This window comes from Lygodium microphyllum, chromosome 7 (genome assembly GCF_053477565.2).
Source record: "Lygodium microphyllum isolate KBCC chromosome 7, Lygodium_microphyllum_v1.1.10, whole genome shotgun sequence".
Taxonomy (NCBI): Eukaryota; Viridiplantae; Streptophyta; class Polypodiopsida; order Schizaeales; family Lygodiaceae; genus Lygodium; species Lygodium microphyllum.
Window position 1 is genome coordinate 62,087,841 of NC_141141.1, and position 22,495 is coordinate 62,110,335.

Consider the following 22,495-nt stretch of genomic DNA (forward strand, 5'->3'; position numbering starts at 1 on the left):
GCAGAAAACGGGACAAAAATACGGGCAGAGTGCGCAGATTTGACTTTGATCGGCGGGATGCAGAATGTGCCAGCACGGGGTGGCGCAAAAGCAGCAGTTTTTTCATACGGAAACGTATGGATTCGTACCATGCTGTAGTACGAAAAGATCTGTACTATGTACAAGGGAAACTATGATTTAATGGCCAAAGGAGCAGTTTTAGGGGCATCAGACAAGCCATCTGCATGTGAGTTCCAATGAGTCAAAAAATTTCTTTTGACTGGCATGTTCTTTTCAAGGTTGTCTTTACAGGTGCTTGACTGTTGGTGGGATCTGAATATTTGAGGTTTCATCACATTGGGATATATTTGAGGTATTTGGATAAGTCTTACATCTAGGGGTCAGCATATTAGTTTTGTGACTCCAATGTCCTGGAATTTGGCCTTTAAAGTGCACCAAGCTATAAGCAACAATCTACTAGGCAGAAGCCTGCATGAAGGCTGACAGCCTTTTGTCAATTGTAAGAACCTATGTTCTCTTTAATTTGTATCATCATGCTATTAAGCTTCAGATAATCTGAAACCTCATGCTTCTGGAAGGTGTTTTTAAAGTAAAGACGACCTCATGGCAATTCTCTTGTATGATTGCAAATTTCAGGGGTCTCTGTATTTCCTATTTCAGTAAACCAAGTGTATGGCAACAATGACTGACTACATTGAGTGTTTCCTTTATGTACAGTTTGAGTATTGCTAGCAGTCTTTTTGTGTCTCTTGTTTTTACTGTCCAGATATTCTGTTGATGAAAATACATTGGATTTGTTTGGCATTGAAAGTGTCATATCATTACTGAACATTCTGAAAGTTTTGTATGCACAGGTGTATTTTGGGGTGTCAACTCTTGTAGATGCTGCATCAATGGAAGGTTCTAAGGCGGAGGAGGAACAACAAGAGGTATCCTAAACTGAACTCTGACTTGCCCAGTTTTTCAGTGTCAGATCAGCTGCCAAAATGAAGGTCTTGATAACCCCTGATTCTTTTGCTTCTGATTGACAAAAACTCCGAAGCAGACAAATGTGTGATGACTGATGTTGTGTTTGTTCAGCTGAAACATATTGAAAATGATCACTGACATTTCAATTCAAGAGTTCATGGTCTGAATTCTCCATGATGAATATAAATAGTGTTAGAATCCTTGTTGCTGCATCAATGAACATTATAGTTACTGTCAATTTAGGTAAGCAGATATCAAGCAAACAGCATGCATACTGCAGTTTCGATTAGACCGTTTTAAAGAAACAAGGCACTTTATGACCAGAGTTGATGCTTGAGATGCATGTTTTCCATGAAGGGTTCGCCTGGTTATTTTTTTCTATTGATGGAACAACACTACACATGGTTCAACCCTAGTATAGTCCCATCGTATAGTTATTTTCAGTATTGTTTCATAGGCCACCCAATTATTTGTAATGTTATCTTTACCTTACTGATGAGATGAAATTAGACATGGATGTACTCTGGATTTTGTCTCATAGGCCACATTGGCCTTATGTAGACGTTAATATATCTTTCTTTCTTTCTTTCTTTCTTTCCAAAACAAGAATTAGCTCTGACAGAGGTGGTCTTTTAATTTTTTGTTTTAGGCAGAACTGGCAGTTGCAGGAATAGCTATAAATGGTGGAGGGCAAGCTGTTGCTAATACAGCACTTGCAACCTTTGCTCTTGTGTTTGTTGCTGAATGGGGTGATAAATCATTCTTTTCGACTGTCGGTCAGTATTCTTCAGCTATTCTAACCTTGCAATTATCTCACATTGAGTTTATGTATTAGGTGCTCTATTATGTCTCTACTCATCCAATCTTTAGAGAGCCCAAATTTGCATCCTTTGATTACATCTCAAGTTTGATCATTTCTAGTGTGCAGAATATGTTTCATGATCACTCCAGCTAATAGTACACCAACTCAGCTGTCTGTATGTAGTTCCATAAATCACACCTGTAAAAGGGTCCAACAGTTAAATTTATTTGGGATTATTAAGTCACTCAATGAAAAGATTTGTACATAGGCAGATAATCGAATCACTAATAGGTTGCATGGGTCCATGGTGCAAAGGTGTGGCAAAAGGGGGTCCTCTTGGAGTGGCAAGTCTTTTGACATTAGGTGTTAGAGTGTACACATTTTGGGGGAAAGGCCACTCAGTAGAAACCTGCTCATCAGCCCTAGCTGAAAGAGAGTACATTTGGTGTGGCCTCATATCAGCGTGGGCCCTGCAGTGGCAGCCTCCCCCTAGTGAAACGGTCATCACCCCTTGCCCCCCAACTTCTCTTCCTTCCCCTCCACCCTTGCTGTTGCTTCAGTTCCCCTCTCCACTTCCCATCCACTAGACACACCACCTTCCCATCCCCACCCCCTAATATTGCCACCCCCAAGCACCCCAACCAAGCAGTGACGAGTTCCATACCCCTGTGTCCCTCTCCTTGACAGCAAACAGAGTGATCCTTTCCTCCTAGGGAGATGCATTACAGCCCTTGAAGTAGGCTATGCCTTTCCTCGCCACAATCAGCTCTTCCTGCAAGAGTTCCTTTAAGGTGAGCTTTAGACCGTGGGGAGTATTTGATTCCACTTGAAGTGGGAACCTTTGTGATTCTTATGTCTTAGAATGGCAAGTGTGTGACCTTAGAGGATCAACAATGTAGAGGTACAAACTTCTAGGGTATGGTGGACGATGAGTAGGAGGCATGGGAGGCTTTTTTATTTTTGTAGCATGTGCATGTGATGTTTGGAGAGACCTGGATTTCTGCAAAAGTGCAATAGCTCATTGACTTCTCTTGGGTTACATGTTGTTGAGAGGCCTGGATTTCTGCAAGCCCAATGGCTGATTGACTTCTCTTGGGTTACATGTTGATTGAGAGGCATCCTCCCAGATGGAGCAATTTTTGGGGAGGGAAGATTGGATGGTTGGCAAGGACCACATTATTGCATTATGCCTTGATCCGTCTATCTTTGGATGTGCTTGCCTCAACCCTTGACTCACGCTCATATTGGATTCTAGATTTGACTACTGAGCGAGAGGAGGTACATAGAAGATGAGAAAATTTTGGTCCAGGGACTGGGCGTAGAATGGAGGGATTGTGTAGGTGGTGGCTCAGACCTTTGGACATTCAAGTAGGATATGTCAGGAGGTGGCCCTCCAGACAAAAGTGCTGGGAGGAGAAGGTGCAAGCAGCCAACTGAAGGCTACTGCAAGACTCCCTCAGAGACCACACCCTCCATGCCTTGAAGGCATTAGCAGCTCTAGTGAGCGTAGATGACAGGATGATAGAGTTCTCTTTCTGCACCTAAGCTGAATTTTGGGTGCGAAAGGGGGCACCTTGTGTAGAGAGTTTTTCCAGGTACATCAACCTAACACCCTAGGATCCCAAATTTATAGCTTGGGCGATCAATATAAGAGAGTGAGATCTTGCCATGAGGAGGCACTAGGGCTTGCCACCGATTTCTATGGACAATCATTTCAGTAGGAGACTATCTTGGCTTGGGTACTCTATGTAGAGAGCATGTGTGGGGTTGCATACTGTTTGGTGACAAAGGAGATAGGATGTTTGGTCCTTATATCCGCCACCGAGCAAGAGATGTTTCATGTCTTCTAGTCCCAGGGACAGGCAAAGGAGAGGATGTGCTCTCTAGGTCTTTCCCTTCACCTACTAGGAGGAGGTCAAGGCACCTATGCTGCAACTCTTTTAGATCTTTAGCTCTAGGAGAATGCTAAGTTGTGTTTCTAGTGGTCTACTTTGTCTCCTTTCCAAAGAAGGGGATCAACTAGAGCTCACACAATGGTGCCTTGCCACCTCGTTGTCAGTGGCCTACAAGGCATTGCCAAAGACCATCGGCAACAAACTTGGACCCATCCTTCCAGACGTCATCATGATGCATAGACAGACTTTGACCAAGGTTGAAGTATCTTGGAGAACATTTTCACCTTTTTCGAGGCTAGAAGTGGGTCCAAGATAGTGGACAGAGGGTTGCAATCCTCTTTGTGGTCTTTGAGAAGGCCTATAGTAGCTTGGTCTGGGATTTCTTGGAGGATAGCATGGCACTAGAGGTGTTTTGCATAGCAACAAATGTGAAAATCAATTAGCATAGGTCGGTTGGCCTTTTAATAAACACTAACTCTAGCATTGATTGGGGAGTTCACTTGGCCTTTACGTGGGTGAGCAAGGGCAGACTGTCAAATACCTCAAGTTCCAAGTAGGACTTGATATCATAGCATCCCAGCAGTTTGAACTAGTATTGGACTCCTTCCAACAAAAGTTTACCCACTTGAGTACGACTTGCCTTTCTCTTGCTAGCAGAGGTCAAGTGGCCAACTTGGTCTTATTGTGACAGCTTGGTATAAATCCTTTTGCTGGTGCTTCTCATCACCATGTGTTGCACAATTGTGCCGCTTAGTCTGGGATTTCCTATGGTCGCTTCGATAGGTCAAGGATTTCCATGCCAAAGTGGCCTCCAGATCATCATTTGATACCTCTCAGAGGGGCGCTTGGGGATCATTAATCCAGCATTCTAGACCCTAGCGCTAGTGGGCAAGCTAGTGGTACAAGTGCTCTCTCTAGGAGACTAGATGTGAAACTTCTCCTTCAAGAGGGTTTCAAGGAATGTCGACTTCACTTGGGAGGGGAGTGGAGACCATATTTGAGGTGGACCTTCACCACAACATTGACCATGCTACCCAATGTTGAGCTAAAAGTGCATCACAAACAGATTAGCTCTTTAAAACGGCCTCAAAACATGTGAATTACCAAACATTTCATTAAATAGTGTGTGGTCCTAGAAAGTTTCAGTTTAGGTCCATCAATCCTCACCCTCTTTGCTGCTATGCCCTGTTTCCAACTTGCAGCCCCTCACCATCTGCTGTCCAACCATCATCGACTGCAGCACCTCCACCTGGCGCTTGTCCACCATTGTTAGGGATGGTTCCTAGCTGCTGGCGATTGCATTTACTGCCCTAGGCAGCTACATTTAGTGCTTCAGTTGGCCACCCTGCTGATCAGCCTCATCACCCACATCAGCTAGCTTGTGTTTTGTGCAGTGCGGGCCCATACAACATCCAACACACCTCCCTCAGCTGGCACCCTGCTGTTTACAGCCTTGATCATCAGTTTCCGGCCTCCAATCGGTGGTACATTGCTGGATTTACCAATTTTCAGCCTCAAGACTGTTGTGTTTTGGGGACATGGGTGGGCATCGCAATTTTCACCTATGGGCGTTTGGGTGCAGGTTGCATGCAAAGCCAAAGTTGCCCCCCAAGTCACTTTCTTCTTTGTGTGGGAGAGTGGTTGGCAGCTTTGCATAGAGGGCAGTAGGGTCTTGCCTTCCTCCACATCTCTTGGAGGAGGATCAAAGTCATAGGCCTCGAAGGGAAGTTGTGGCACTTGGATCCACACATAGCATGGTTAGACATCCAAGAGTGGCGACTTTGGATTTGAGAGAGCAATCCCTTGGATGAGGTCGACTAAGATCCAAGATAGTGACTCTAGCTTGCTTCAGCACTCACCTAGAAACCAATGAGTTTCTTTGCTTACATAGATCAGATTTGGTAGATACATCTCGATGGAGTACAATGTGGATTGGGTCTCGTCATGCAACAACCATTGGCAAGAGCATAGCATCATGGATGCTTTCTGCTAGACTTTCTGGTGATGCCTTTGGGAGAAGTAGTGTTACTCTCCTGATTGCTATTGCTTGTGATTCAAGGGCACATGACCATCAGTAGTTGGTGGCCCTTATGCAATAGAATGGAGTTTGTAGTGCCCTAAAGACTCTGAAGCTTTGCCTATGGTCATGCAACTCAGTTCACCTTGTGTGTGGGGGTATGCGCTGCGTACTCTGTCTAGCACTACTTGGCTTGAGGTGTATCTTGTGGGGGGTCTCTTGTTGGGAGTGAATCAGCCAGAGCCACCACCTACTATTGATACATACGTAGGATATGATCTTGATTATGGAAGTTGGCTCATGCATAGTAGTGGGTGTTGAGGCTTTGCCCAACGGCTAGATAAAGCCTTGTGCATTGTGATTTGAGATACAACAGCTCATCGGGAGCCTCACACAATGTACATCTAAAGATATGTTTCCAAATTATTTTCAGCAATGAGAGCCTCTTATTGTATGCTACCTTAGCTTTATGGCCATTGAGAGCAGTTGTAGGGAGACTTGACATCGATGGAAGCTTTGGTAGGAGTTCCATCACTTTTGGGGTGGCCATGGCATGTTCTTTACTTTACTGGATGGCAACCCTCGTTAGATTATACTTCTCCACCATGGCTTCCATTCCACATCCCCCTTAGATCACCCTAAGATGCTTGGATATATAATTTTGATTAGTATACAACTTCAACTAGGTTGTTGATCATTGTCTACTTTGTTGTCTTTTTCATCTTAGAAATGTAACTAGCCACAATTTTTTTCACACAAAAATGTTGATCATGCATTTTTGAGTGAGCGATTCTCTTAGGCACACACTACTTTATGGTATCAACATTTGGGATTTCTGATTTCCATTCTTTATGTTGATCTCCTTGTTTCTCGGACCAACGGGGATCGAATTGCAGCCTTTCAGCCTTATTTACAGCAGCCCTTTTCTATGATAGATTTAGGTGTATTTTAGTATTCTTTGGCCCTCCAATTCGTCACTATTGTGGGGGGACTGTGAAGCATGTCTTTAGATACCTTAAAGGGACCCAAAATTTTGGCCTTTTCTACAAGGCTGATGCTTCACTTACTTTGCATGGACTTACAAATCATGATTGGGCTAGCTGCTCAAAATACACTTTGATAGATCATTTTATGAAGGCTCTTGTGCAACCAATGTTCTAGGCTTTCCAGCAAGCTTTGAACTTGATACCTCTAAAACATGATATGTCATTCTTTGTGTAGTTATAGATCTTTATATTCATCAAGATTACATGTGCAACCATAATCTTATGCAGTTCTAGTATTTGCTACGTTTTTCTAGATTTAGCAGTCCATACAATGGAGATGTTGAACTAAAAATTGCATTAGCTTTACAATCCCAAAACTTGCTTGATTAATGAAGAAACCTTGTTTATTTAAAAGAAACATGATTCTAGAGAGTTTCTGTGTCCCATAAGCACAAACCCACTTGGTAGGGCCCAAACTTTCTATAAATACGTATGCTGCCCTCCATTCATCCCTCGATCTCGTTTTTGTAGATTTTAGGTCTTACATCTTGCTGCCCACACCCTGTTCGTGGAGGAGATCTCAACTGAAGCTGTCCATTGCTGTCTACATTAGTTGGCACTTGATTTCTAGCCCTCTTCTCTTAGTTTGGAGCTGATCCCAACATGGCGACTGTTGTTCCTACACACACCTGCTGCCGTACTGCCTGCCATGTCATCTGTAGCTTGTGTTTGGCAGTTTTCTCTCTTCTCCAGCTGTTGCCCAGCTTTTGCAGGCTATCGCAAGCAACTTTCTCTCTCTTGCAGGTTGCCTGCATTTGGAAGCTTTCTCTCTCTTGTAGGATGTTCTGCCTGCGTTTTTAGTCTTTCTCTCTCCTGCAGGCTATGGTGCTTGCGTTTTCATTCTTTCTCTCTCCTCAGTGCTGTCTGCATCAGATCCAGCTTTTCACTACTGCGTTTGCTTGTGTGACATTTGGAGGTTGCCTTGCTACAATTCAGTATCCGTTCAAAGTACGACACACTCTCGAGCTTATTGCCCCTGCCCTGATCCTTGAGATATATGAGTTTGAGGTTCAGTATTCATTCATTGCATAGTGTGTTTGCTGCATGAGCATTGTATATTTAGCAGTTATGTCACTTCAGTTATTCATTGTCTCTAAGTTATCCTAACCCTAACTCAGTTCTTTTATTAGTCTGTGCCTTGTCGTATGATTGTTATTTGCGTTTCTGTGTGAGAGTATTTCTTTACATGGTATCAAAGCCTGGTACTCTTTGAGAAACCTAGGCCTTTGATCTGAAAGCTCTCTGCAAAAAGCAAGAACAACGGTAAATTCAAATGACTTCGAACACATCAACACCAATTCAGTCTCTAGAATAACCTATGTTGAGAACCGAGCGTAAATTCAATTTTGCAATTAAGAATTCAATCCTCAAGTACCTTTTTCAAGTTTGTGGAAGTCTCGATGTCGGATAGCAGCTTGAATCCAAATTGCTTCTTCGGCTTTGAATCCTTTAACTTTGGGTCCTTTTGGTCTTCTTGCACTTTTGGCTTTTGCATGTCCGCCATACTCTGCTCCGGTCCTGAAGAAGAAGGTTGAAGAACTCACTCCTCCTAGTTGTCTTCTTTGATCATTCAGGTTGGTCATTTTCTCTTTTGCGCTTTTCTTCAACAAGTGCTTTAAACCCTTGAGATTTTGCAATATAAGCATAGATAGAGAAGACATCTACGCGATCATTTCATCCGATTCCTTTTCTAATTGCATCTCCTATGAATAAAAGTTCAGATGATGAAGCTTTACCTTTCTTTTCTGCATGTAGTGTATAGGACCATAGAGGAGACTTATCTTTCAGTAACTGCTCCAATTGAAGACCATAGGCAGCAACTTCTCTTGCCGCCTCTTGCTTCACATAAGAAGAACGTAAGAGAGTTTCCTCCAATAATTTCTTTATATCTCCTTTGCAAACCACCAACTTCAATCTTTTCGCCTCTTCAAAGTCTTGACAGTCCTTGCACTCACGGTCTGGGCTATCGCACCTTATACAACGGTGTACTTGATCACTTCTGGAAGAATTCATAGGAGTAGAAGAGGATGGGACAGAAGTTGGAGCTGGGTTAAGTGGTTGTTGATCTCTTCTGGCCATCTTTATTTGAAGATCCTTCAAGTTCTTTGAAATTTCTTCCACCATGACTTCGACAGTTGGTTTGGCAGATGGCCTGACAACTACCGTAGGAATAGGCATAGGCATAGGCATAGAAGTAGGCATAGACATGGGATGTGAAGTAGGAGAGGAAGTGGAAGGAGCAGCAAAAGAAGTAGGAGAAGTGGAGGTAGGAGAAGATATCGTTAGGGGAGTTTGCATGCCGTTTTGTAGGCGAGTCTTCCATCTTCGCCTCTTCGTCAATGTGAAAACCGCATCAACAATATCTTGCCAATCCATCTTCAATCCCATAGGTTGCGTACGGTCTTCAAGAAGCTCTCCCAACTCGTCATGAAGTGCACGATTAGCTGCTTGTAAGAATAACTCCACTTTCTCCGAGTTGAGGGCTCTTTGCTCAAGTGCATCCAACTGGTTGTAACGTTCTTCAAACTCGTGTAATAACTCGGAAACAACAAGTCCTTTGTTGGGCTGATAGACCCATTCTCTGAACGTCTATCACGTAGCAATACCATAATCCTCCAGAAAATATTCATCTTTGAGCGTCTTCTTAAAGACATTCCAGTTTGAATCTTGCACAAATAAATCAGTCACTCTAACTCGCAAAGCAAGCATGACAAGTCGTAGGAAATAGTTGCTCCAGTTGGTAGGAACTCCAAAGAAGTGCATCTGGCTTTCAGAAGTTTTAAGATAAACTGAGACATTCCGGCCATTAAATAATTTGCGTTTACTTATCACGACCTCGATCGCTTTGGTTGCTCCATGTGTATGCTCTTGTTCTTGATGCAGCATTCATTGTTGATCCAATTGTTGCTGATGTAATTGCTACTGTTGCTGCATAGATAACTGCATCTGCTGATTCTACATCATAATAGCCGAAGATAGAGTTTGCAATAAATTCTTCATCTCATCGGTCAAAAAGGAAGAAGCACTCGATGATGAAGTAGGTGGAGTATTTGAAGAGTCTCCCATCTTGATAATCAAAAACGACGCTTTCACGTCAAGTTCACCAGGTGTCGCCCTCAAAGCAGCATTGTTTATGTTTGACATGTACAATGCTATGTACTCTAGTTTCCCACAGCTTTGCGCAACGGAGATTAAACTCCTCTGTGTTACCGATTCTTGTAACCAAATTCTACTCTCAGTCGCGTAAGATTTTTGCAGCTACTGGCAACCACTTCCAGACCTTCATTACCAATGTCATTTAGAACCTCTAAAGTTTCCAGGTTGAAACAATATCGAAGGAGCCGAGAATGGCCATCAATACTAAGAACTGCCTGCTGTAAGACAAGTTGCTTCAAATTGGAGGTTAGAGGTTAAACTAATGCATTAACACACCTTTCACCATGGTCTTCACCCATATATATCAAACTCACTAATGAGGTTAAACCTTTTGGTAAACTCGGCAGTCGCACTAATTGCCTTGTTCTTTCATTAATCTCATCAGACAGACAAACTCCACCTAGTTTCTTCAAGGAAGCTGCTTTACGAAACACCCCTCGGAGTTTGTTCAAATCTATCTCATTCTTCTTCAGCGATGTTAGATCTCTGCAGTTTTCTGCTAATGTCTCTAAGTTTGCAATTTCGCCATTTGAGATGTTTGTGGCTGAGAAGTTCAGCACTTCTGAGGATGAGTTGTATAATGCTAGCTCATGTAGCCAATTGTTCTCATAAGCATCAATTGAACTCTCATCCAGGAAGAGCACCCGAAGTGATCTCTTGGAGCATACAAAAACCTGTCATATGCCAAGATGACAATGCCAGGATGTATGAAAGGTAGAGGGACAATGGTCTTTGCACAACAAGTCTCCTTTATCTCCACAAAGAGTGCAAGTATTAGTTGTAGCATTACTCCACTTAAATGCCCATAATATGAACGGATATCCTTAAGCTTTCATGGACCACTAAATATTGTTCCAATTTTGCTTATGAAGAGTCATATCGTCTGTACCAGCAACATCCAAATATCATCAAGTCCTCGAGTCTTCTTCATGTGATCCGGTTTTCCATGAATTGTGCCCTATCAAGAACATGCTTTAGAAAAGAACTTCATGTCTAATCACTCGTGCAGTTTGTAAATTTGAAACCATGATTTGCAATCAATCAAGCGATGTTCCATACAAAAAAATATGAATGCATTAAGGAATTTGTGTCTAGCCTAACTACATGTGCTCATGCGTCATGCAAATGCAAACACAAAAGTTATGCACAACGGAAAATAAACTCATAATGACATTGAATTAAGAGTCCAAAATCTTGGCAAAAAATTATGCCCTCAGGTTTGCAGTGGTAGATGTGCAACGTCACGACAACATCATTCCCACTGTCACTATCATGAGTGACTATATTCACCTCTTCAATTTTGACACTGCTCTTCTTAGGCTAACTCTCTTTCTTTTCTTCCTTGCTATCATCTCTCTTCTTGCCCTTTCCTTTCCCTTTCTTCCATTTGTAGCAGTTACGTTTAAAGTGACCCTTCTTGCCACAATGATGGCATTCAACATCCTTACTATATGATTTACTGCGTCCCTTGCTATCAGATTTGCTTTTCTATTGTGATTTGCCCCTAGTATGCAAAGCACTTGAAGACTTACTGGATGCATTGTTCTGCCGATTCATTTCTTCCATGAGTAGAGCTCTCTCTACATTAGCATACAAAAGCATTGCATTAGAATTGCTCATAGCAGTCTTGAATGTATCCCAACTCTCTAGCAGAGTGCAAAGCAAGAACGTAGCCTTAAATGCTTCATCAATCTTGAACTCCAAGGCAACTGGCTGGCTGACAATGGAGTTAAACTCACTCAAGTGCGTAGACATTGCTGTACCCTCTTTCATACGCAAATCCATAAGCTTTTTCAACAGTAAATTTTGCTTGCGGCACTCTTATGGGCATATAGTTCTTCCAGTCGAGTCCAAATAGCATAGGTAGAATCCAAACCTCCAATGTTAAATAGTGAGGCATCAGAAATCGATAGCTTGATGGTTGAGCGTGCAAGCTCATTTAACTCATCCTAGTCTTCCTATTCCATATCTGTGGGCTTTGCCCCTTTGGTCTTAATCGGCCTTGCCTACTTCTTCTACAACAGGATATTATAGCATTGTTTTTGCCAGACTGCAAAGTTATGCTCCTTCAAGCTTCTTAATGTGCATGAGATGACTGCTGTCACTGCTGTTAGCCATGATTTTCAGCCCAAATGTGACAAAAAAATTCAGCAAATGCAGGCCCAAACTGTCACACAAGCGACAAGGTACAAACAAGTACCAACCAGCAATAAATAACCATGTAAAAGCAGAAATTTCAGATCTGCAAATAAAATTTTAGAAGCACTAAACCTTGTGCTACAGCACTCCACAACTGATTACAGTTGTTCCAAGGACAAATACATCACATTACATGAGAAGTCCCAAATTTTAGCTGCAATTTCTATTGTACATGCACCCACGGGCACAAAATTTGACACGTACGGTCAAAAGCCCCAAAACTTTTGTGCTCAAAGCATCAACCATACATCTGCACTGTCTTTGACATGCATAAAATAGGCCAATTTTGCCAAAATAGAGCAATTTCAGCAAAACCCCCAAAATTTTCAAGTGCTAGATGTTTAAATTGCATGGAATTAAACCCGCATGTACATAAAATGACCAAATGGCGCACAAATTTCACCCAAATAGCAAAAGCCCCAAATTGCACGGGGTCCAATTTGCATCAATGTCGAGAAATTGTGTAAATTTCAGCCCAATTCTTGCACGTACATGAAAAAGCCCCAAATGTCAGAGGCCAAATGTCACAAATTCCTGGAATTTCTGAGACAAATATCATTGTTGTGTCTTGCTCGCATAAAATCTGGACAAATCTCCAAATTTTTGGCACAAATCTGCCCAAAATTCTGAATTGTGCTTACACACACGAATGCCCGTCAGTGAGCAAAGGGCTTGCTTGCAGGGAACCTTTGAAAAAGTAAAAAATTTTGCAAAGCAAAAATGACGAATCTGCCCCGTTTACAGCCGCCAGCCCGTTGCCTGCTCGCATGACTTGCGTCTGACCAGGAAACAACAATTTTGACTTGCGTGCAGCTTGGAACTTTCGCATGACTGAAAATGTGGCCTGTTGACCTGCGCCTGACTGCACGAGCTGTCGCTTGTCTGTCCAGTGAAAGAACAATGACGAGCTGACCTGCATGGACTCCGAGAAGTGCGAATACCTTAGCCGCAGCTGTGAAACGAGTTTGAAGTGAGCGATGCGCAGTGGCGATGCAATGTCCAATGATGAAAATGTCAGGTAGAGAGCAAAACATTAGCAAAAAATAGAGAGTGAGAGTCAGAGAGAGATGTATGATGTTCTTGGGTACAATCTTTCTCGTGTGTACCTCTTTAGGTTTTAGATAGATATATATGAAAGTACAAATGTGCTAAGGGTGTTTTCACACCCATGCACATATAAAAGGCATGGTACAGAATATGTAATCTCAATCACAAGGAATCTACAAGATACATACCCCTACACAATCATCAATACATGCACATAGTTCACCAATGAGACCTCAACAAAATATAATTTGAAACTATGATACTGTACTCTTCTTCTTGCTTTGTTATGACTTGTATTCAGTTGCAAGTAGAACATCCCAAGCATTTGCATGTAACACTCTCAATAGATCATGCTGTTTTCTGTGAGAGAAAATGCCCCAAACATTCCAAGCAATGATTTTCATAAGAGACAATTACAAATTCAGGTACGAGACTATTACATCCTACCCTTTGCCTTTGTCCCAATTGCAGCCAAAATCTCCTCATCCAAAAAATCAGCCAACAATGCAAATGAAATTTCCCCACAGCCATCCCTCTTTGAAGTATATGGCTGATCCATATTCTTAGTAGTGTGATATGGAATTCTTTGTTCCAAGGCATAATCACTTTCTCTTGCTTGTCAACGGCAAGGCCAGTAGGCGGATCACATGATCTACCTGCTCCAAGTTGCAATTTATAATTGAGCATAGTACATGATAACCTCTTGTCTTTTATCTCGGCCTCCCAAGTGTTTTTTTTTTTGTCTAGCTACCAACAAGTTGTTGCATCATTGACTTCTTGTCCAAGTTCTTATGTTCATCTCTTTGTGTCAATGTTATGTCCAAGTTTTTATGCTTCCATTCATTTGTGCAATCTCATAGCTCGTGGTCGGGAGCCTCATTCTTCGTGGTATATTAAAAGTGCTTTAGGATTGCTTTTTTGTGATGTCTTCTATGGGTTTACCTCAGGCCTAATCACTTCTCTAGGCGTGGAGACTTGCTTCCCCTGGCACACTCCTCTTTTGTAGATCCTCATCCCCTTGCTCGTGTAGAGATTTCATCACGATGGATTACTAGAATAGGCAAAAAAGTACACACCAAAACCCCCATAACCCACTAACCACCTCACCCCTCCCCTCTCCGTCCATCCTCCCGTCCTCCCTCCCATGGTCCTTCCCTCCCCCTTTGTCCATCCCCCCATGACCCTTTCCCTTTCCCTCCTCCTTCAGAGAAATGTATTCCTCATCTTTTTGTCATGGCACCATCCATTCAAGTGCCCGTCCTTCCCAATGTTCCTAGGAGCCGATGGGGCTAACTATTCCTTTTGGAGCTGCAAAGTTGAGCCCATCCTTGATACATTCGGCCTTTGGTGTTTTGTTCCTCTCCCCATTACATGGCCCATTATGGATCCAAAGGCACGTACTTCTATGGATCAGGCAACTCCATGGTTTAGGCTCAATGCTCCTCACCATTCATTCTTCTTTTTTGACGCGTATTGACGAGGTTCTAGTGGATGTTTGGAGTATTTGCACAATCTTTGAGATATGGAACTGGTTGTCAAACCTTACCTTTTACACATTGGATCAACATAGTTAAGTGACAACTTTCTTTCTCTGATTCGCCCACCATGCAGGATGACATCAAGAAGGTGGAGGAGATTTGGCATTAATTGACTTTCCTTGGGAAGACTATTTAGTCAGAGGAATTAATTGTGACCTTTTTGTCATCACGCACATATAATGTCTTCTACATCCCTGGTGGTTAACCAGGTCGTCCTAGCGTTGGCCTGGTACGTCCCCTCGTGTTGGTGCTTATCCTCATCCTGCACAGTGCCGCTTCACCGCCTAGTGCGGAACTTTCTTTGGTCTGGATCAGACGGCTCCAAGGATTCTAGGGCCAAGGTGGCGTGGGCGACCATCATATGGCATCGGTCAGAGGGAGGGCTTGGGATCATAGACCTAGAGTCTCAGAGCATGGCCCTCTTGGGCAAGCTAGTTGTCCGCGGCCTCACACTAGGAGGGCAGACCTGGAAGGTCCTATTGCAGGAGGGTCTTCAGGATTGTAGACCGAGGCTTGGTGGTGAGTGGAGGCCGTCCCTGATATGGATCTTCATGTCGGCCTAGATCACCTTTCCTACGCAGCTTGCTTCGTGTGTGGCAGGGCCTCTGTAAGGCCCTAACCCAAAGCCCCCGAGGCTGCCAGGAGGAGATAGACCGACGTCAGCCGCCGGTGATCTGGAACCCCTAGGTCAAAGATCGGGAAGGGGCACAGATTGGCGAGCTCCCCCACATCCAGTGGGCTGGTTGGGAGGCTGGCTCGGCTCGTACCATCATGACATGGCAGGAGGTGTAACAGGATGGTGGACAAGGAGGTGCTACAGCGAGTATCAGGCTGCCAGAGAGGAGTGGAGCTGAGGTGAAGGGAGATAGACACAGCAATATCTCAAGAGTGGCTTGCTCCCCCGATACGAGAGCCGATAGAGCTCGGGGAGGTATGGGCTGCTAGGTTTTCACTAGCATGCATTCCCCTACAGGTGGCAGGTAGAGTGGGCGGCGCTCCACCTGGGACCCTCTTCACCGTACAAGAGGGGGGGTGTCTGGCTCTTGACAGAGGGTAGTAGGATGAGGGGATAGCTGTCCTTTCATGGAGGAGGATGCGGGTGATTGGCCTTCAAGGGAAGACATGGCGGCTGGACCCTTTTGTCTTCTAGCAGGAGCTTAGGGAGTGGCACCTTTGGATCTGGGAGAGTAGGGCACTTGAGAGTTGGAGTGGGATCTAGGGGAGTGGCTATGGCTGGCCACTACGGTCACCAAGAAGCCACCGAGGTTCCTGGAGTACACTGCCACGATTGGCAAACACGTACTGATGCAGGAGGATATGGATTGGGTGCGTCACGTAGCAGGCACTGGATGGAGCACAACATCACGGAGCCTTTCCGACGGACCTTTTGGCGCGGCCTATGGGATAGTTGGAGGCCGAGGAGGGTATCGTATTTCTTATGGCTGGTGGTACACGAAGGCTTGGTAGTGGGAAGTTGGCTTGCCCAGATACAGAAGGAGGGAGGTTGTAAGCGCTGCACACAACAGCCTGTGGAAACCCCAAAGCACTGCCTTTGGTCGTGTGAGGTGGCGTAGCTCGTGTGGAGAGGAGCATGCGGCCTCCTTCGTCGTATAGCACCCAACCTTGGAGGTATCTCATGGGGAGCTTTTTGCCGGCAGGCAGTCAGCTAGGGCTGTCACCTTCTGTATGAGGCGGAGATGCAGGACACGATATCCATTATCGAGGCAGGGTCGTGCGCAGTGGTTGGTTTGGAGGCTTTACCCACCCGCCAGGTACTAGAGCCCACAATAGACCGCTTCGAGGTATGGGAGATCATAGGGAGTCTTACTAGTTGGCATATCTGGAAGGCGCGGTGTTAGGAGGCTTTCAGTGGAGAGAGACTTTCAGTATAGGCGACATTAGTAGAGCTTTGAACCTCCATCATCCACTCCCTCCGCGGCGGATGGGATCAGGTGTAGGGCGAGTCTAGGGCTCGTCAGGAGCTCAGATGTCATTTCATGTGCACTTGGGGCGGCTAGGACCTGTTTTTCGTGATGTAGGCAAGCAGCCTCAGATGGCGATACACCCCCCCTTCATGGTTTCTTGCTCCCATCCCCCCCAAACCGCCTTGAGAGGCTTGTATACATGATGTTTTTGTGACTTTCATCAGCTCCAGCTAGTTTGGTGAGCATGAGCACTCTGTTGTAATCAGTTTTTTGAGTAATATAATCAGCCACATTTTACTTGCAAAAAAAAAAAAAGATCTTCTACATCATGTTAGCAAACATGTATTTACCTGTCTTTCTCTGTTTCCGTCTCTTGGTTATGAGTCTTTGTTGGAGTTTGGGGAGGATATTTTGGAGCTTGGGCACTGTATAGTCCTTCGCATATGGCAGCAATGTTCACCCTAGGCACATTAGATGGAGATGTTCGGGTTTCTCAGATCTGTCCACTACCTTTTCCAAGTCCATCCAGAGTTTCCTAGTCCTCTGCAGCCATGTGGCTTCCTTATAGAATATAACATGATTGCCTGCATTGCACGATTACTTTTAAGCTGGGGGGATAGTTTCCAGATTTGAGGAGACACTTGGCTGGTGGGCAACATTTCATCAAATTGGCAGTATTTTAGACACTGAAGATGCAGTCAGCTACTATTTTTCTGGGTCTGCTAATTCTGATTTCTGTTGAGTATGTACATCATTGTTGGGTTATCATTTTCATGCCTCCATCAAGTTGTCAGTCTTTAAGATACTGAAGGTGCAGTCAGCCACTATTTTGCTAGGTCCCCTTTCTGATTTCTGGCATGTATATAAGGCTTCTCCCTTCAATGCTGGGTTATCACTTTCATGCCTCCATCATCTCCTTCTGTTGCTTGTGATCAGACTGCTGCCATCACTGTCTTCTCTCTCTCCAACCATCATCATTCTGTCTCCTCTCTCAATGAGATTATCTTCTTTCTCTTGTGTAGTCGGATGCCCTCATTGACAGGGATCAGCCCAATGTGAATGGGCTTTCCTTGAATGCAATCCTTTTTTACAGATCAGTTAGTTCCTTCATCATTTTATGTGCTCATTATTCTTTTTTTTTTCCTGTAATGAGTTGTTATATTATATCATAGAAAAATACGAGAGAGTAAAAAAGTCAGGGCAGGGTCACTGAAGCTACTGCTCGATGCCAAGAAAGAAAGTCACCATCATCATTCTTTTTTTTTGTAAAAGGGCATCATCATCATTCTCTCTCTCTCTCTCTCTCTCTCTCTCTCTCTCGTGTAACTGGGAATTGTATTAATTATTCTGTGTGTGTGTGTGTGTGTTTCTTTCTTCTGGTTTGTACTCACACACCAGTCTGCTTACCATGTATATGTGAAGCACCATCACTTGGGAGGAATTGGTCCCTATGATCTTGGAATAGGAGGACTGGGACAAGGAAACAGAAAGCGTGAGGTCAGTCAGCCATGCTTTGTCGCTAGTATATCAGGTAAAGGTCAAAATATAAAGAAGAAAAAAAAGAAAGTCAAATTGGAGGCATCATTGTACTTGGACTCTTAACATGGAGGGTAAATCCCAAGGGCTTTCCTGAGTGCCTTCACTATGGAAAGACTGCTCATATAGAGAAGTGTTGGAAGAAGTATGCTTACCTCTGTCCAAGTGCTAAGTATGGAGTGAAGGAGTCTACATTTACTTCCACAGCCGTTATGATTGGAGGCCATCTTTGTTTAAATTCATCAGGAAAACAATCATTCTATGGCTTTCTCATCTTTTGAGAAGCCGTGCTTGATGGATAATGCAATCATATGGCATTTCAACATGATTGGCTCTAGGATCTCTGTCATTAGGAGGGCTTTGTCAATGTAGGTGATGTCTCATCTTTGCCTATTTGTGGGTTGGACACCATGCTGTTACTCCCTGACTGCCAATATTCAAGCTTTGTTAAGGGTTCTGAATTGGGGGTTTCCATCTCCCCTCCATCCATTGCCTTTACCATCTTCTACCGTAGCTATCTTCTCCAACCAAGCAGGCAGTGTGGAGGATGCTACCTTAGGTCATCTGGACTCAGGAGTATGGGCTTTATTAGCTCCATTTCCTTGCTGCTATTACTTCTGAGTAGGGTCCTTTGCATATTCCCACTGGTCCACCTAACTCTGTGAGGCTATCTTGCATCTCTTCCATCTCATAGCTCCATCCCATCCCCCACCATCTCATCTGGTGGTTCCTTTGGACTCTATCCCTTTCATAGGGGATTTGAATCAGTGATACAGCTCTGGTGTTTCTGGGGCCTTCTTTCTGTTTCATGGGGGGTCTTCTGGGATTTCGATTAGCTCTTTAATGGTTATCCACTTTATAGGGCTTTCACTTCTTGTAGTGACTCTGTTGCTTATTCTTTGAGCCACCATTAGCCTTTAGAATCCTTGCTTGCAAGCACATCCCATGCCCTTTGGTCCCTTATTTCTATCCATCGTAGGAAGGGTTTCAACACGTTTGATAGCTCCTTGCTGTGTCACCTGGTCGGGTTAGTGATCCAGCTCATTCATTCTTGACTTGGATGTTGTAGTCCCCTGGAGCTAGCTTTGGAGGTTATTCGATCGATCGAGTTTCCCCTTCTACAGCTTACTCTTCTGTGGTGTCCCATCTTCTCTGCACTTTGGCCTTTTGCAACACGAAATAGTTGAGATGGGGTGCTAGCAATCATAACTTTCCATGTCTTTCTTTGTGTCCATCTCTGTTTTGTGAACTCCAGTCTGAGTCAAATGAGGATTTTTAGAGCTGTCGCATTGGTCTTGTCCTTGAGACTTGTCTATGCTGTCCAGCAGTATATTCCAGACATTCTAGGTAGCGACAGTAGATAGGGCACCCTGTTTTGGGCATGATCTGCCCACCTGGACCTGCCTAAGTTTGGGCTTCTGCTGCTGCAGTCACTCCTTCCAGCTAGTTTGTGTTTCTTTCTTCTCTCTCCTCATTGCCAAACTTGTCCGTCTTCTGCTGCTCTGTTGGGTGCCCTCATGGCGCTGCCCCTCCAACACTCATGCAAGGGCCTCAGTGCGTCACATTCAGTCTTGTATTCAATCTGGTCTGTTTCAAGCATTCTTCAGGTTTTGTTCACTCGCTTTCTCACTCACTCACACCATGTGCACCCGCGCACGTGCGTGCACACACACACACACACACACACACACACACAGAGTTGTGTTTCTGCTTCTGCATTCGCACTCACATGTTGCTTCTTCCACTGAAATTTGGGCGCATTCTGTTGGTACCCCCTCATTCGTTTGCTCTGTCCGTCTGCTGAAGTACACTCGATATCATTGTTGTGGGGTTAGGAGCTGAACATTACGTCCCTTAAAAATCTCAGGCTCATGATTTCGGAATTTGAACTGTTTTCTGATTTCAAATGATGCTACATTGTAAAGTTCCTGGCTGATGCTAACTCTATCATTTATGATATGAAATCCAAAAGCTGATTGCTGCTAAAACTTGGGATGCCACAGCTTTGTCAGCTGCCTCATCACCCCTTGGGGTAGTGACAGGCGCAGTCGTTGGTCATGGCATTGCTACTCTGGTAAGTTTAACTCTGAACCCTGACATGTAGAAAATCTCAACGATTCCTCGTGTGCAACTCATGACATCCTCTGTTTGGATGTGCAGATTGCAGTTTTAGGAGGCTCATTTCTGTCAACGTATGTCTCAGAGAAAGTATGTGATTTGGCAGCTTTCATGCCTTAAGTTTGAACAGTTAAATGCTTATTTTACTGTTTGTGTCTCTGAATATCATTGGTTTGGCGTTTTTATGGCTTTTTACCGGGGATATGGATGGTGAGGGAGGCATAACGTTAGGATAAGTGGAATTTGTTCTCGTTGCTATTTCATGTGCTTAGTTTTCGACACTCTAAATACTGCTTTCGGAAGGACTTTTTTGCTAAAGGATTATAGAGACCTTTGGTTTTCTTTGGCAAAAGAAACACGGATTGTATAATAATGTTAAAAGATTCTAATCTTGACAGAGAGTCATCGTATGTTGCTTTTCTGGGATTCAGTTAGAGAAGTTTCTATATCGTGCTAGTAGTACTTGTCATACATTAGACAAAATCAAAACCCAAAGCTTCAAAATGGCATATGAGAGCTCTCCCAAGCCCTTTCTTGATAAGGCTGTTCGTTCAAATCTTTTCCCAAAAACTTCTCAAAAATCTGATAGACATAAGTATTCTATCTTAAGAGTCGAGGAAAGCAAAGAATTTCGGATTCTGAAATAGAAGCATCTCAAAAATGCGTGCGGTCAACATTTTGTTGAGATGGATTTGTCCCCTTCTCTTCCCCTTTTTCTCCAAGCTTCAATTCATCTTGTTGCTCACGTTAATGCTTTGTACATCTTAGCCTACAAGCCAGCATTTCATTCTACACTTTTCTCATGTGTGCATACATGTCGGATTTTGAACTTCCATATCCTCATACATTTTGGTTTTTATGTCATGTATTGTGTTTCTTCATTTCAGCCCTGATCATATCTGTATTTTCTCATATATGTCCTGTATTGTCTCTCTTCATTTCTGCCCTGATCATATGTAGCATCCCCTCGACATATGGGCGACTTCCCCAATTGTTCATATGTAGCATCCCCTTGACATATGGGCGACTTCCCCAATTTTTAAAGATCGTTAGCATAATGCATTTCCTTGTAGTCTTCTGCAGTTTCAGTGGTGTTTGGTATGCATCCTGTTTTTCAACATTTACGCACACACAGAGAAAGGTATATTAACGTCTGCACAAGGCCAATGTGACCTATAATACCTGAGTATGTAATACAAGTGTAACAATGTCTCTCATGAAGTACAAACTTAACTGAAACAAAAGAGTAAAATCAGATTGTGCCTACTAAGTAGATCTGACAAAATCTGACAAGTAGATCTAGCAGTGTCTACTCCTGGAAAATGCTGCCATCATGTCGGCACTATGGTCTAAATTGAAACTGTCATCGGGTGCTGCCTCTGCTGCTTTGAGTGATCGCAGCTATATGAGAGAGAGAGAGAGAGAGAGAGAGAGAGAGAGAGAGAGATGACACCTCCTTCTGTGCAGGTTATTGCATATACCGGAGGGGTTCTGTTTCTTGTATTTGCAGCTATTACTTTGGTGGGCATTCTCCAATGAGATGGGTAGCATGTACACATCGGCATAGTTTTAGTGAGTGGATAACATAGCTTGTTGCTGAGGGGATTTGGCAAATCACTTTTGAGTGCGAAAAATTGTCAACAATGCAAGGCAATCAGAAGAGCTGGTAAAGGTTTTTCTGTGCGTCCTCATACTTGAATTGATATCGATCCTTGAATGAGCAGAAGACGAGATGCTAAATATTGCAACCTGGTCAGATCAATGGCTCTACATTTGCCTTTCCCAAACACGAAATTACTTGTATGAGTTTATGTAATCCAGATGCTTTACACATGTTGATTTGCTGATATATGCTCTTGGATCTGCTATCAAAGCAATGACTAGCTGAGGGGCCACAATCAGCAAGCCCTCGGATAACTTACACTGATATATTTTTAAAACAAACCATTCTTAAGCCTTCTTGCTGAAATAGAACGTCTGTTTGTCATCTCATCAATGTAGTTCTATTTCTCGACTTGTTGATTTTTGGTTCTAGTGTCTCTACATGGTTTCTTCCCGCGGTTACCCTCTCCAATATTCCTTCTGTTGCCAACTACCGTTGGACAGTTGAATATTTGTGCGCAGAATTCATCAGGCAAAGGTCGGGGTCTGGCCATATACTGGGGAGTTGAATTCTAATGTGCAGAAATCGTCGGTCTGGCAGACATAAAGAGGTTGTGCTTGTAGGGTCTTTCGCACAGTAGTGTT

At 43.7% G+C, this 22,495-nt stretch overlaps 1 protein-coding gene across 1 annotated transcript in view; it reads left to right on the forward strand.

The window, feature by feature from the left end:
- The window catches only part of LOC148033524 (protein PAM71, chloroplastic), a 66,867-nt gene extending 44,605 nt beyond the window's left edge, over positions 1–22,262 (forward strand). The window contains exons 13-17 of the mRNA XM_087680920.1: positions 855–929; positions 1,619–1,745; positions 20,134–20,204; positions 20,291–20,338; positions 21,716–22,262. Coding sequence (XP_087537046.1) covers positions 855–929; positions 1,619–1,745; positions 20,134–20,204; positions 20,291–20,338; positions 21,716–21,787 — 393 coding nt within the window. The 3' untranslated portion in view covers positions 21,788–22,262. The remainder of the gene's footprint in view (positions 1–854; positions 930–1,618; positions 1,746–20,133; positions 20,205–20,290; positions 20,339–21,715) is intronic.
- The last annotated feature ends 233 nt before the right edge of the window (positions 22,263–22,495 follow it).